The sequence below is a fragment of the Hyperolius riggenbachi genome, chromosome 4, assembly GCF_040937935.1.
Source record: "Hyperolius riggenbachi isolate aHypRig1 chromosome 4, aHypRig1.pri, whole genome shotgun sequence".
NCBI lineage: Eukaryota > Metazoa > Chordata > Amphibia > Anura > Hyperoliidae > Hyperolius > Hyperolius riggenbachi.
In genome coordinates this window covers 117,108,830-117,124,059 of record NC_090649.1, presented here as the reverse complement: position 1 = coordinate 117,124,059, position 15,230 = coordinate 117,108,830, and the positions used below count along the sequence as shown (strand labels likewise).

At 45.0% G+C, this 15,230-nt stretch overlaps 1 protein-coding gene across 2 annotated transcripts in view; it reads left to right on the top strand.

Moving 5' to 3' along the window:
• CEP63 (centrosomal protein 63) overlaps positions 1-15,230 on the top strand; it is a 59,583-nt gene that overhangs the window by 31,696 nt on the left and 12,657 nt on the right. For both annotated transcript variants that reach the window (XM_068280419.1, XM_068280418.1), the window contains exons 7-10: positions 123-335; positions 6,201-6,346; positions 8,432-8,681; positions 11,802-11,999. In XM_068280419.1, the coding sequence (XP_068136520.1) occupies positions 123-335; positions 6,201-6,346; positions 8,432-8,681; positions 11,802-11,999 (807 nt within the window). The remainder of the gene's footprint in view (positions 1-122; positions 336-6,200; positions 6,347-8,431; positions 8,682-11,801; positions 12,000-15,230) is intronic.

Genomic DNA, 15,230 nt, shown 5'->3' with positions numbered 1-15,230 from the left:
CTTATACACAAGTATATACAGTATATGGAGACTCTTCCTTACATTCAATTGTATGTACAAATATACTGGAGGTACCCTTTTTAATTCAATTTTAATGAGTATTCCTTTATCTGTACAAACAGCAGCAATCCCAGAGCCGCAAGCAGATACTGGAACAGACAAGCTTGGCGGGTCGGTCAGAGCTTCAGCATCTCAGTGGTCAGCTGGCGCGTGCTAATGACAGCCTGTGTGCTAAAGAAGAGGAAATGGAGAGTCTGAAGGTGCAGCTGGAGTCAGCAACAACCGAACAGGAGCAAGCAGAGCGTGAGCTCCAGCAGGCTCAGCACACTATAAAGGTAAGTATGGCATGAATTCCCATTGTTACACTTTTAGCTGCGGTGTCTATTGTTTCTCTTAATGCTGAATTAATAATACTGAAACTATGTGAACTGCCTAACCGCTTCCGGACCTTGCTAATTGAAATCTACTATCTCAAATCTAAATCCTGTTTGGAACCTGTTAACCCTGCCGGAGCGTAGGTTTCAATTACTGTGCCGCACGTTCTTGCCGTTATTGCCGATCGTGCCGCTCTACAAATAGTTCTTATAAACAGCGCTGCAATAAAGACAAAAAGACAAACACTTATATTGCGCTTTTCTCCTGGCGGACTCAAAGCGCCAGAGCAGCAGCCACTAGGACGCGCTCTATAGGCAGTAGCAGTGTTAGGGAGACTTGCCAAAGGTATCCTGCTGAATAGGTGCTGGCTTACTGAACAGGCAGAGCCCAGATTCGAACCCAGGTCTCCCACGTCAGAGACAGAGCCCTTAACCATTACACCATCCAGCCAATCCTACTAATATAATAAATGGGAAAGTTCGGATGTTTGTTACTCGATCACACAAAAATGGCTGAACAAATTTGAATGAAATTTGGCACACACATAGTACATTACCTGGAATAAAGTATAGGATACTTTTTATTCCCATAACCAAAAAGGGGGCGGAGACAAATACAAATTTCACTGGAAAATGTAAACTACAGCCATTCTTACACTGTTAATGGTAGGGTTCTCAAACTTTGCACAGTTGGTCGCTGGGTGACTGGGATTAATATTCAGAAAGGTGGGTGGAGTCTATGAAAGCCAATCAAAATTAACCTATTGATTTTCAAGGGAAATATTTACATTGCTGCCATTCTTGCACTGTTAATGGTGCAAGCCTCAAACCTGGTACAGTTGATCATTGGGTGACTAGGGTTCAATTTCAGAAAGGGGGTGGAGCCACAAACAGCCAATTAAATTTGTTTCATTTCAATGCAAATTATTGATGTCAAACACCGCAAAGATCACAAACTTGGTAATTGATTAATTGTGTGTTAGGGTTAGAAAAGCAGGCACAGCCAACACCAGCCAAATGCATAAAAGGGCAACACCGGGTCATAAGTGGGCAGAGACAAATACAAATTTTACTGGGAAAATGTAAACTGCAGCCATTCTTACACTGTTAATGGTAGGGTTCTCAAACTTTGCTCAGTTGGTTACTGGGTGACTGGGGTTAATATTCAGAAAAGTGGGTGGAGCCTACAAAAGGCAATCAAAAATTACCTATTGATCTTTCAGGGGAATATTTAATTGCTGCCATTCTTGCACTGTTAATGGCACAAGCCTCAAACCTGGTACAGTTGATCATTGGGTGACTGGGGTTTAAATTTATAAAAGGGGGTGGAGCCACAAACAGCCAATATGATTTGTTTCATTTTAATTCAGGTTATTGATGCCAAAGACCGCAAAGCTCACAAACTTGGTCATTGAGTAATTGATTAATTGTGTGTTAGGGTTAGGAAAAGTTGGCGCAGCCAGCACCTGCAAAATACATAATCAGGCAATGCCGGGTCATCAGTAGGCGGAGACAAATGCAAATTTCACTAAGAAAATGTAAACTGCAGCAATTCTTACACTTTTAATGGTAGGGTTCTCAAACTTTGCACAATTGATCACTGGGTGACTGGGATTAATATTCAGAGAAGTAGGTGGAGCCTACAAAAGCCAATAAAAAATTACCTATTGATCTTTCAGGGGAATATGTAATTGCTACCATTCTTGCACTGTTAATGGCACAAGCCTTAAACCTGGTACAGTTGGTCATTGGGTGACTGGGGTTCAAATTCAGACAAAGGGGTGGAGCCACAAACAGCCAATCAGATTTGTTTAATCTCAATGCAAATTATTGATGCCAAAGACTGCAAAGCTCACAAACTTGGTTATTGAGTAATTGTGTGTTAGGGTTAGAAATAGTAGGCGGAGCCAACACCAGCCAAATACATACCTGAACAATGTTAGGAAATAAGTAGGTGGAGAAAAATACAAATTTCATTGCGCAAATGTAAACTGCAGCCATTCTTACACTGTTAATGGTAGGGTTCTCAAACTTTGCACAGTTGGTCACTGGGTGACTGGGATTAATATTCATAAAAGTGGGTGAAGCCTATAAAAGCCAATCAAAATCCACCTATTAATCTTTAAGGGGAATATTTAATTGCTGCCATTCTTGCACTGTTAATCACCTGTACCTGGTACAGTTGGCCATTGGGTGATTGGGGTTCAAATTCAGAAAAGGGGTGGAGCCACATCCAATCAGATTACTTTTATTTCATTGCAAATTATTGATGCCAAAGACCGCAAAGCTCACATACTTGGTCATTAAGTAATTGTGTGTTAGGGTTAGGAAAAGTGGGCAGAGCCAACACCAGCCAAATACATACCCGGGCAACGCCGGGCGTCCAGCTAGTAGTATATATACAAGTAAAGTCTTAATGTGTGGCCGGTGTTTTCAGTCCCAGTTTGGGTCACACTAATTCTCTGGCGTATGCGCTCTGTATGTAGGGTTTAGCAATAGCCCTTGTGTGTCCTTTATGTTTACAAATACTGCGCTCCACTTCACTTCCACAGCAATAGATAGAAGAAATGCCCCTTTGGTGACCGCACTCACACGTCCTTATTGACCACTGTAAGACTGGTCAGTAATCGCTTTATATGTCCTCCCGGGTCAGTCGATTCACCGGTCTTCTGTTGTCCAATCGGTACTCTCAGGAAGTAGTCCCACCTCCAGTAGTGTTGTAGTTTGTATGTACCTCATAAAAGAATTAGCATCCCATAGCGTGATTCCATAAAAAACAATCAGCTTTATTTTGTTAAAATACTCACAAACATGTGAAGGGTTAAACAGCATGCAGAGTATTAACGGGCTCTCCCCTGTGCCTCCCGGGTAGGCCTCTAGGGATTCCGCACCGCTGCTGTCCCGTTCTCCGTCGTAGAATGCTACCTGGTTGTCCAATGGCTCCACCCTACACGTTTTGTCACACACGTTACTCATCAGGGGAGTGGTTAGCCATTGGTCACCAGATAGATTTAAAGTATCCCGCCGTGCACCGTTTTTGTCACACCTGCCCACATACTGGCAGTGGTGTGCGCCCTTTTCGTCGCATCCGCCCACATGCTGGCAATGTTGTGCGCACTGTGGTGACGTCAAAGTGTCGTATTAGGAGATGGGGGGAAAAAATCCTGCGCGCTTCAGCTTGACTGGCGTTTCAGCATGTAATTGGTTGGGGAGGGAGCCCGTTTTTTACATGATATCACTGCTATCCAGTTAATAACATTTCTTTAAAATATTAGTAATTTTCCAGCACATTTCATTAAGTCATAAAAACTTCCACCTTAAGGCTATTTTAAGTTACATATATGTTAAAATATAAACCATTACTATTCATCATAAGTACAATGATATCCTGCCTTGTGCAAACGCCATCTTGTGGCAGTTTTTGAGATTACAGTCCACTCTATGCAAAAGTCCATAGATTAAGCTTGTATCAATTCATAGTGTTCTAAAATAAAAATAAGACTAAAGATCATGCTGCTCTCCCATTGCTGCAGCCCACTTGCTCTGCTGTCAATATGACAGCAGAGCTCCATGGGCCAGTCAGGAGCTGATTTAATTGGCTCCTGACCCTGTGATCACTGTGAGCCAGTCTTATTGGCTCACAGTGATAACAGCGTTAGGAGCCAATTAAATCCGCTCCTGACCGGCTCACAGAGCTCTGCTGTCATACCAACAGCAAAGCGAGTTGTGTCTATGCAGTGTGACGTTTGCTAGACCCGTTTTTACCCAGAGGTCACTGGTCCCAAATTGGTTAAAGTGGACCCAAATTAAAAATACAAGATTTCAGAAATAAAATCTATTTTCTAAATTATAATAAATAGAAGCCTTTTTTCAGCTGCATGATGACAAATCTCAAATATATTACATTTATTGGAGAAACCCCTCCCCTTCCTTTCAAATTGCCGGGACAAAATCCGGCAAACTGGTGTAGTAGGAGGTGTCCAGCAAAGGAGGAATTGCTAATGGCTGCCACCTGTATAACCCTAGTTATGAAAAGAGAAGGGTGAAAAGCATGCACTGAAATGCTCATAGGCTTGAAGGAGTGTTTATTTATCTTTGTATGTGTCAGAGTGGTATATTTTGAACAAAAAAAAAAGTTTGGTTTGGGTCCGCTTTAATGCTATAACTTTAAATTAAATTTAGACTGATTTGTACAGATTTTGCACTTGAAACCAGTGGGTACCAAGCAAGGCCTGTTTTACAGTTATGCTCATTAGTTTACATAACCTGGCAGAATTCATGATTTATAAACCATTTTTCATAGAATATGAATGAGAAAACAAAAACCTTTTCTTTCACTCGTGGTTGGCTTAAAGTGGATCCGAGGTGAACTTTTCCTCATTGCATAATTGTGTTCCTTTCCTATTGTTTATAGGGCATTCCTCAAGCCAAATACTTTTTTGTTTTAATACTCTAATTCCCTAGAAACTAAATAAACCATGCCCACAGGTGGGCGGGAGGAGGGGGAGGTGGTACTAGCCATTGATTTCAGAGGCAGAGGGGAGTAGGGAGTAGGGGGGGGGATAAGGTTTTTTTCACAGGCTGAGTGCTCAAGATACAGATAAGCCTGCCTCTGTGTAATGTTTACAAACATGGCTGCTGTCATTGTATCACAGGAAGAAAGAATCATATTCTATTAAAGCTGTTTGCAGCTAGATTTGCTGTGTAAACTATCTAAACTTTAGATAAGCTATATAGACAAGTTACTTGTTATAGTTAGTTTTTCATCTCGGATCCGCTTTAATCCATTTATCGCCAACCAACTGAGTTTATTCTTTAAGTCATAATCACTACAAAAGTTCCCAAATTACCCTGTTTAAAAGTTTACATATCCTGGTGATTTGGCCTGATAACATGCGCTCAACTTGACATAAAGGGGTTTTAATAGCTATTAAACATAACAATCTTCACCTGTGATCCGTTTGCTTGTAATTAGTGGGTGTGTGTATAAAAGAAGGTCAATAAGTTTCTGGATTCCTGACAGACCCTTCCATCTTTAATTCAGTGCTGCACTGATGTTTTTGGATTCTAAGTCCTGGTAAAAGCAAAGGTCATGTCAAAGGATCTACGGGAAAAAGTAGCTGAACAAAACAGAGAAGGGATATCAGAAAATATGCAAGGAATTAAGAGTGCCAATCAGCAGTGTTCAAACTCTAATTAAGAAGTGGACAATTATGGGTTCTGTTGAAACCAGACCGTAGTCGGGTAGACCAATGAAAATTTCAGCCACAACTGCCAGAAAAATTGTTTGGGATGCAAGGGAAAAACCTACAAATAACTTCAGGTGAAATACAGGACTCTGAAAAAAATGTGGTGTGGCAGTTTCAAGATGCACAATAAGGAGGCTTTTGAAGAAAGATGGGCTGTATGTTCGGGTTGCCAGAAAAATACACGGTATTAAGAACTGGGGAATGTAAACTTTTGATCAGGGTCATTTGGGTAGTTTGTGTTGCGATTATGATTTAAAAAGAGTGAACACAGTTGTTTGTCAATAGAAGGCATCAGCCAACCACTAACCATGAGTAAAATAAGATTTTTTTATGTTATCATTCATATTCTATAAAACAAGGTTAAGATATCGTACATTCTACCAGGGTATGTAAACTTTTGAGCATAATGTAGTAACTTGCAGAAATATAGGAGATATCTGATTGTCAGTAGGGCTTGGACATGATGTCAGTAGATGGTCTCAGACTGGAAATGGCTGAGAGGGCCATCTTATATTTTGTTTAGAACCTCCCATTTTGTTATGACTGCTGAATGGAGCTCTCTGTTGTGGCTGTACAGGTTCTCCAGGAAGAGAAAGCAGAGCTTCGGGCCACCATCCAGGTCCAGACAGAGTTCTTTCAGGAATCCAAGGTTCAGAAGGACGAGCTACACAAAGAGATGTGCAGAGTAAATGACACACTGAGAGAAAAGGACAACAGTATTAGGTAACATTACTGTGGAGGAAGGTCTTCCTTGTCTCTGTACTTTGCTGAGTGCAGTTATTGTTATACATTTCTTCAGCACCAGCATCCCAAGGCACTTTACAATTTTTAGCTCACTCAGCTAGATTCACTCGCCGGTTGCATAAAACAGGTAATGCCATATAACACCCAAATAGATGTGTGACTACTTTTCCCAGAATCCTTGTATTACAGAAAAAATTCTGTGTCTGCTTGCGATAACGCATAACATTGTTTAACAAAAAATTGTTAAACAATGTTTCACGAAGCAGGCCACCCAGGGCGATCTTTCTTTCTTTTTCTTTTTTTTTAAAGAGACTCTGTACAAAAAAATGCCCCTGGGGGGTACTCACCTTGGTAGGGGGAAGCCTCTGGATCCTATCGAGGCTTCCCTCGTCCTCCTCTGTCATATGGTGGTCTCGCTGCAGCCCACTGAATGCACAGCTGACAATTTGTCAGGCTGTGCAATATTTACCATTCCCTGTTCCAGCGGGGGCACTGCTCCAGCTCTCCGCTTGGAAATAGCCGATCTCAGTCGGGTCTGCTCTATTGCACAGGTGCAGGAGATTTGCGCCTGCGCAGCAGAGTGGACCTGACTGAGATCGGCTGTTTCCGAGCCTGAAGCCGGGAAGGTAAATATTTACATCCCCGCCATTTGGGGAGCTCTATTTCTGCCGCCATGCGATGGAGAAGGATATGATAGGATCCTGAAACTTCCCCCTCGCGAGGTGAGTACCCCCCAGGGACATTTTATATCGATACAGATATCTTTAAAGGAAACCCGAGGTGGGATTTAATGATGTTAGTGGGGCACAGAGGCTGGTTGTGCACACTATCACTAGCCTCTGTTGCCCAATGGTGTGCCCCCAGGACCCCCCTGCGCTCTGCTATCCCCAGTGCCGTGCTAGCGACACATGGCGTGTCGCCAGCAGGCTGTTTACCTGTGACTGCTTGTCAGCGCCGCTCCCCCGCCTCCTCTGTATCGGCGCTACCCGCCCACGTCCCTTCCCTCCCGCTGATTGGAGGAAAGGGACGCGGCTGGTAGCGCCGATACAGAGGAGGCGGGGGAGCGTCGCTGACAGACAGTCACAGGTAAACAGCCTGCTGGCGACCCGCTGTGTGTTGCTAGCATGGCGCTGGGGATAGCAGAGCGCAGGGGGGTCCTGGGGGCACACCATAGGGCAACAGAGGCTGGTGATAGTGTGCACAACCAGCGTCTGTGCCTCACTAACATAATTAAATCCCACCTCGGGTTCTCTTTAAATGACTGCCATGTAGGATCATATTGCAGAGAATCATTTTGATCCCCACTGACTTTCAGGGTAATTTGCCACTATTGTGTAAATGATCGTTTACACGACCGTACCTTTCCACGGTCACCAATGACGCTTGCAGATTTGGCCAGATGGATCGGGGGACAATTGTTAAACAGCAGAGATCCCCAATCCATCTGGCCGTAGGTACGTAGCTTTATAGTGTGGGCAGTCTGCATTAGAGGCCTGCAGCGGGTCGGGTACCCCGAAATGCGGGTTGGGTTCGGGAACCCGAATTGATGTCGAGTGCGGGTAGCAAGTTGCGGGTAGGGTAGCGGGTAGTGAAAGCAAGCATGTTAATTCTGACTGTGTCTTTTGCTTACTTTACTTTAAATGTGCACTTTAGAAGAAAATGTAAAAAAGGGGGTAGCGGGTCGGGTAGCGGGCCTGCGGTTCTGCGGGTGCGGGTCGGGTTGCGGGTATCAAATTTACCAGAAAGCGGGTCGGGTGCGGGTATGAAAAAGTGGACCCGCGCAGGCCTCTAGTCTGGATCTTGTCTCTTACCCATACAATACAAACTTTTTTTTAGGGTTAAACACTGTCTATGAATTATCTTCAGATGAGACTTTTCCTGAGATGCATTAATAGAAAAAAGTGTACGGTCTGTAAAACCTCATCCTATTCTTCCCTTTATGATACGTAAATCTTTGGTCCAGCGCTGAAGTCTCTATTCTAGCTTATTGTTGTGCTGTAAGTCAGTACCAGCTACTCCATATAAATGACGAGCTGGTTGTCACAAGTGGTATGTGTTTTGCAGATCTTTAGAAGAAAGACTGAAGGCTACACGTCTTTCCGATGGTCGCACAGAGGTGGAAGTACTGAGATCTCAGCTTTCTATCAGTAGAATGAATGAGCAGAGACTGCAGGAGGAGGTGAAAAGGCTTGAGGGTCAGATCGGGTCAGTGAATCTCCAGTGCCAGCAGCTTCAGGATGATGTTAAGGAGAAAGCTGAGTCACTGCAACGCTTGGAGGAAGAACACAAGAAATGCTGGACGGAAATTAAGAAGGTGGGAACAGAGTTTGTGAAATACTGCCAGTCTTTTCCAGTATGTTTGTAACAGTTTAATACTGAGGTGCACTGGGTTACCAATGAACAGTGCAGAGTTGTAACGGCATCGTTTCTTTCTAAGAACGTCCTCTAGAAGCTCTGCTATTATAGTATTGCCAGCAAGGCTTGAGGATGACACCACAATTCTTGTAATCCATAAAATAAATCTAAGTCTTAGACTTAGAGCTGTAGAGGAAGAATGTTGGCAGGGGAAGGGGATGTAGCGTTTGCTTCTGTCAGTCAATAAAGCCCAACTCCAGGGTCATGTATTCTCCTAGCCCTGAAGGGACACACATGGCAGTTTTTATTTTTGCATATGCTCATGTTAGATCAAGTCTTACCTGCTCAGGAGCAGAACCACAGCCAACCCCGTCTTCCACAACCCCCCCCCCCCCCAACCCCCTGTCCTGCCCGTACAGTGGACAATACTTACCGAGCCTCCAGGCACTACCTTCTATCATTCCTGTAGTTCCTTACAGCTTTCTGGCGTCCTCTTTGTATGACTCTCGTCGTGTCACCTGACCTAATGCGGCCCGGAGCCGTGCATGGATGCCAGTAGGCCAAAGGGAGCTGTAGGAAGGGTAGAAGACTGCGCCTGGAGGCTCGATAAGAATTTCATGCCCTGCAACCCCCCAAAGCATTGGCCCCATTATCCCCTTAAGGCATGTCATTTAACAGACTTCCGGGTTAACGGGGACTTTGCTGTTCTTACCTAGGTAGAGGGCAACCTCCAGAAGCTTCCCATGTCCGCCTCGCACCTACCACCACTGCCTGAGAGACCCTCTCGAAGTTCGCAAGCTACTTTCCTCTTCATGCATGAACATTGCTGTACTGTGCACATGTGAGTACCGGCACGCCTGCACTGTATCACAAAGCCGCAGGCGTAGTACAGCCGCACTCATGCATGAAGAGGAGCTCCATCGCAATCATAACTCCAAATCTGTTGTTGCCGAATTTCTTTTGGTTTCCTTGCACAGCAACGTTTGGGTCAGGAGGACTTTGGAAGACTGCAAAATCCAGGAGTTTCTCACTTCTTAGGTAAGTTTTTTTATTTTTGTCCCCTCGTGTACAGCTCTATCTGTGTTTATTTCCCTGCAGTCTCTGAAGTGGTTGACACTGAACCAAAAACTAGCGGCTACACTGCTAACACAGCTTTCCTTTAACACTTTCATCTACATTCCAACTCCTGACCATATTTAATGACCGCATCTTAATTGCCAGTACATTGATTCAAAACAAGGTCATATTTTGGCTCTCATCCTGTTACTGTGTAAATCTGGGCTGTGACAAGACACTCAATAAACAAGAGGCTTTTGTTACTGGATGCCTAGTGTGTGCTTACATCTACTTTTTGTGCCTGGATACTACATGTTGTCTTGCACCACAGTTGAAATAGATCTGGATGTAATGCTTTGTGGGTAGAGCATAGGCACTACTACATTGCTAGCGCTACCTACTATGCTATAAAAATTGGCCTATAGAAAATCTCTGCGGTCTCTGACACATCTTGACTTCAGAATGCAGAGCAGTGGACAAAATAGACTGGTTGAAGACTGACATGATTTTCTGTAGGCCAGTTTATTTCAACCAGTTCTGTTTGTGACCATTGTGGAAAATCTGAATGCACATATGATTTCTGGACAGTGGATTGTGTTATCGTCTAATTAATGAATAGTACGCTTCTGCTCCGGAGTGGCAGTGGACCAGACTAAAGACCCTGCCTGTGGTACAGTGCATCTCTCAAAACCGGTTATGATTATGATCATGGCCAGATTTCCGGCAAGGCCACAAAGGCCATGGCTTAGGGCACCAGAAAGCAAGGGGTGGACAACAGGCTGGCACATTGCGGTAGTTAAACTGCCAAATATGTGGACAACAGCAGCAAGTACCTGACCACGCTATTCATAATGGCAGTGCTGTCTATGCACTTTGCTACAAACATTTTCCCAGACCCACTGAGTGACCACCCTGTTTCCTTCATCCTGTGTCTACACATGATTGCGGCAGGCACCTATAGACTGCCGGTTCTGGGATGAAGGGGCAGCCATGTCATATTGTGACCCCAGCCTAAAGCAAATGGCATAACGTAGATGGAGGTAGTGTATACAGTCTTGCCCACATCAGTGTAAGTGAGGCTGCTCTACTTAACAAGACACTGCTGAGCCCCAGTCACTCTTAACCTCCTTAGCGGTAATCGCGAGTACAGCTCGGGGTGGAAAAAACATGCCACGAGTGGTAACCCTAAGCTGAACTCATGGTTGCCGCCAAAGCGCTATGCAAAGCAGTGCGCGCAGCGGGCATTTTTCACACACCTCCCGGGGGATCCCAGCGTCGGCCACCATTCTTCTTCCTCTCCTCCGAAGCTCTGCCTACCTCTGGTGAGATCGTTGTCTGTCATCATGGCGACAGCTGGCAATCTCACTATGGCGTTACAGCACCACCCGGAGTGTCGCTAGCACTGTTGCACCTGCATACCAGACAATGACCAAGGAGCAAAGGATAGATTTAAGGGTAACGGTGTGAAAGCTTGTCAGCAACTCCCATGGCATACCAATTTTTTTCAGTTGGTACAGGAAGAATAACCTCTGCTGTGCCTTCTTCTGAATTTTGGTGTTGTTCTGTCCTCATCTTAGGTCATTAGTTAAGGTTGTGCCAGGGAACAGAACCCGTGGTACCATGGAGACTTCAGTCTTGCCATTGAGTACTGGGTGGAGGGGTGTTTCCTGAAATCCACAATCAGTTCAACAGTCTTTGACCCTAGGAGGATGAGTTTGTTATGGTTGCACCACTTGCAGGTGGCACTGCAGATGGAATGTGAGAATCCAACACAGCTCCTGAAATTGTGTTTATTATGAAAACCAGAATAATAACATGCACACATCACATCAAAAATATGTGAAGTATTGTGTGCTGCTTCTCTGGGTTTAGAGGTCCTTCTTGGTAGATTTTGTGATTGTCCTAATTGAGGGATCAATTTGGAAATGTAGCTTTACATCAAACAAGCTTCTGTAACAATTAAACATTCCTATTAATCTAGTGGTAGAAAATGATTAACAATCCTCAATGCTTCTTCCAATAGCTAAAGAGCCAACTGTGCCAGGCAGAACTGTCATACAGCAGTGTTCTGGATGGAATGAAGAAGGAAGTCTCACAGCTGACCCAAGAGCTGCACCAGAGGGATATCAGCCTTGCATCATCCAGTTCTGCATCCAAAGGATGGGAGAAGAAGGTGCAGGCAGAGCGAGAGAGAGCTGACAGAGAGGCAGCACAGCATAAGGTATGCCTTATTTTGTGTAGTCATCGGTTTCTCGGTTACATTCCTGCACCAAGCATTCAGCCAGTAGAACCAGAACCCCTGATTTGCTTACTCCTTCTGGGGCACGGATTTAAAGGCAGGGGAGCAGTACAATAGTAAGTAACACTTAAAGGAGTTACCGGGGGCTTCCCCCAGCCCCAAGCTCCCAGCACAGCTCCCTCCCGGTCCCCCGGCGATGACGTCAGGTCGTCCTGTACTGCGCGAGCGGCGCTGTTAGTCACCGCCACGTGGACCAGGCGCAGAACTGCTGTGCCTGCGCAGTCCGCTCCGGTCCACGTGGTGGTGATTGACAACGCCGCTCGCGCAGTACAGGCCGACCTGGAGGTCGGCCTGACGTCATCGCCGGGGACCGGGAGGGAACTGCGCCGAACGGCTGACTGCAGAGCTGCGGCGAGGGACATGCTGGGAGCTTAGGGCTGGAGCAAGGCCCGGGTAAGTAGCCCTTATTTTACTTATAACAGCCTGATAACTCTTTTAAGAAAAAATTCATAAGGAACTTAATGTGGGAAAATAAAGTCAAACTGCACAAACACCAGATGTGCAGTTATCTACAACACACTGCAATAACTAACCCTTTTTCAATCAATTTAGAGGCTTGCAAGTGTTCCAGTTCAATTTATTTTAGCACATTTTGTTCTTAGTTACATTTCCTTGCTACTAATTTGTACTGATGTAATGTGTATGTATGGCCACTTGTCACTAGGGTGCAGTGTGAGACAATAACAGAGGACTTCTGCTTTCAGTTTCTATATTTTCTGCTAGCAGAGAGACGTCAAAGCATTCCAAGAATTTACAGCACAATGCGTTCTACCAGCTGAGGTCAAAAGCAATGCACTTATCTCAAACGACATCATTATTTAGAAGCTGCTTCTGGGTTAAAAATGTGTGGGGAAAGAGCTGAAGTTATAATAGAGCATGAATAAGTGCTGTAACCTGAGTTTCTGTGCTGCAAAATCGAGGTTTTGTTAGTTACTCATGTCCTCCTGAATAACTGCCGCCATGCTTTTCTGCTCTTGCTAGAAATAAAAAAATCCAAGGTGGCTTTGATGTGTGTCTTGGATAAATTCACTAGTTGTAGCCTAAAGGTGCCCATCTCTGATATGATATTGATTGTACAATCTTTCCACATGTAGTACTCGGGTGAGCTGAGAAAATATACAGTATAAACTCGTGGATAAGCTGTGCCTCTGAGACAGCCTATCACAGACGGGAGGGGTGGAGAGGGGCAAGAGGAGCACCAATCATACTATAAAACCTTCCAGAGTTGCCACAATGCTTCCCCCGTTGCTTAACCTATTAGCAGTCTCACTGCAGCTTAATGCAGATCGCTTTCATACTTACCTGTCTGAACGCTAGATCGGCTCTTCTCTTCCTCTGGAGTGGGCGCTGCAATGCCGATATCTTCTTTCTAGGTTCCGATAACATGATAGAACATAACAAAAGTTTGCCTTCTTAAAACAGAAGGTACTTGCGATAATTCAGGTTGAAGTGAGCATTTGATGTCTCCCACAACGCATCACAGCTGATTATGCAAATTATCCTTTGTGTCCCTGTAAGCTAGCCACACCTCCAGAAGAGCTGGAATGCAATGATGTGTCAGCTTGTTAATTGTACAGAGACTCAATAATCCAACATGCATGTTGTAATACAGTATATAATCAACTACTGCTGCAATGGATGAGAAATATAAGTAACAAACAGCTGCAGTCATTGTACTTTGCCTATTGTCTTCATTGGCCCGGGTACACCAGCAGCTGATTATGTAAAGACTTGCAGATCTGTTGGTCTCCAAGATTTCATGCAGCTTCATTTGTTATCTCCTAATTGTATGTAGTTCAAATTTAAATCACCATCCACCTATATGCCACTGACAATGTGCATGCTCCCTCTGAGTGGTAAACTGTGCTTTCTCCTTCTACCACTCCTCCCATCGCTCCACCACGGCGGCTCCCCTCCGTGAATCCCTCCACTGGTTTCCTATCCAGTCCAGAATCAGATTCAAGATACTGTGTCTGACCTACAGAGCCGGGACAAGGTCATCCAGCACCCAAGGCTGAGACACCAAAGTGCGCCCCTCCATCCCTGCCACACACTGATTGCTATTAGACTAAGAGGCGCCACAGGGCCCACAACCTCCCCAACACCTTAATATCTAGTTATATGGCTTGCAGTCACTGCCATGTATCCCCTTTTCTTATTTCTTTCTGCTTCAAACACAATTAGGAATGACAGCTGAATGAATTCTGCGCCCCCTCCTACACTGCGCCCTGAGGCTGGAGCCTCTCCAGCCTATGCCTCGGCCCGGCCCTGCTGACCTACAAATCTGTCCACAAAACCTGTCCAACCTACATTTCAGATCTAACTTAGAGGTACACACCTAGCCGCTCACTCTGCTCCTCCAATGAACTTCGCCTGACCGCCAGTGGCGTAGCTAAGAAGCCGTGGGCCCCAGTGCAAGTTTAGCATTGGGGCCCCCCAAGCATGCTATAGATAACAATTGATACAACACACCAAAACCAATCAAGGATAACCACAGTGTCAGAGGTGCAAGAAGGGGATGGGAAACTGTATGTTAATGATTACTACTATTCAAATTAACTATAGAAGTGAATATTATCAGCACAGGACCAATAAAAAGCTAATATTGTGTTTGAGGCGTGGGCCCTTCAGTGCCCCTCTAGCCCAAGGGCCCCGATGCGGTCGCTACCTCTGCACCCCCTATTGCTACGCCACTGCTGACCGCCCCCGCATCACCCAGTCCCATGCACGCCTTCAGGTCTTCTCAAGAGTTGCTCCAACACTATGGAACTCCCATTAAGGCAGCCCCCTCCTTCAGCATCTTCAAGAAGACCCTCAGAACTCACCTTTTCACTCGGGCCTACCACTCCCCACAAGTGCTCTAAACCCACAGCTGAACTCTGGTCCCCTACCTTTTGTGTCACTACCTCTTTCTCTAGATTGTAAGCCTTTGGGCAAGGTCCTCCTCCTTTTGTGTCCTACTTGATCATGCACCTGCATTACTGTGCATCCATGCTATGCATTTGAGTGAACTCAACTTGCCTAATCTCCATGCTCCATCCAGTGACTGACTAAGCATTACTCATACTGTACTACGTGATCTGGTTTGCGTGTATTCCAGTATTGTCATATTGCTGTATGTCACCCCTAAATATTGTCTGTAACCTAAACTAA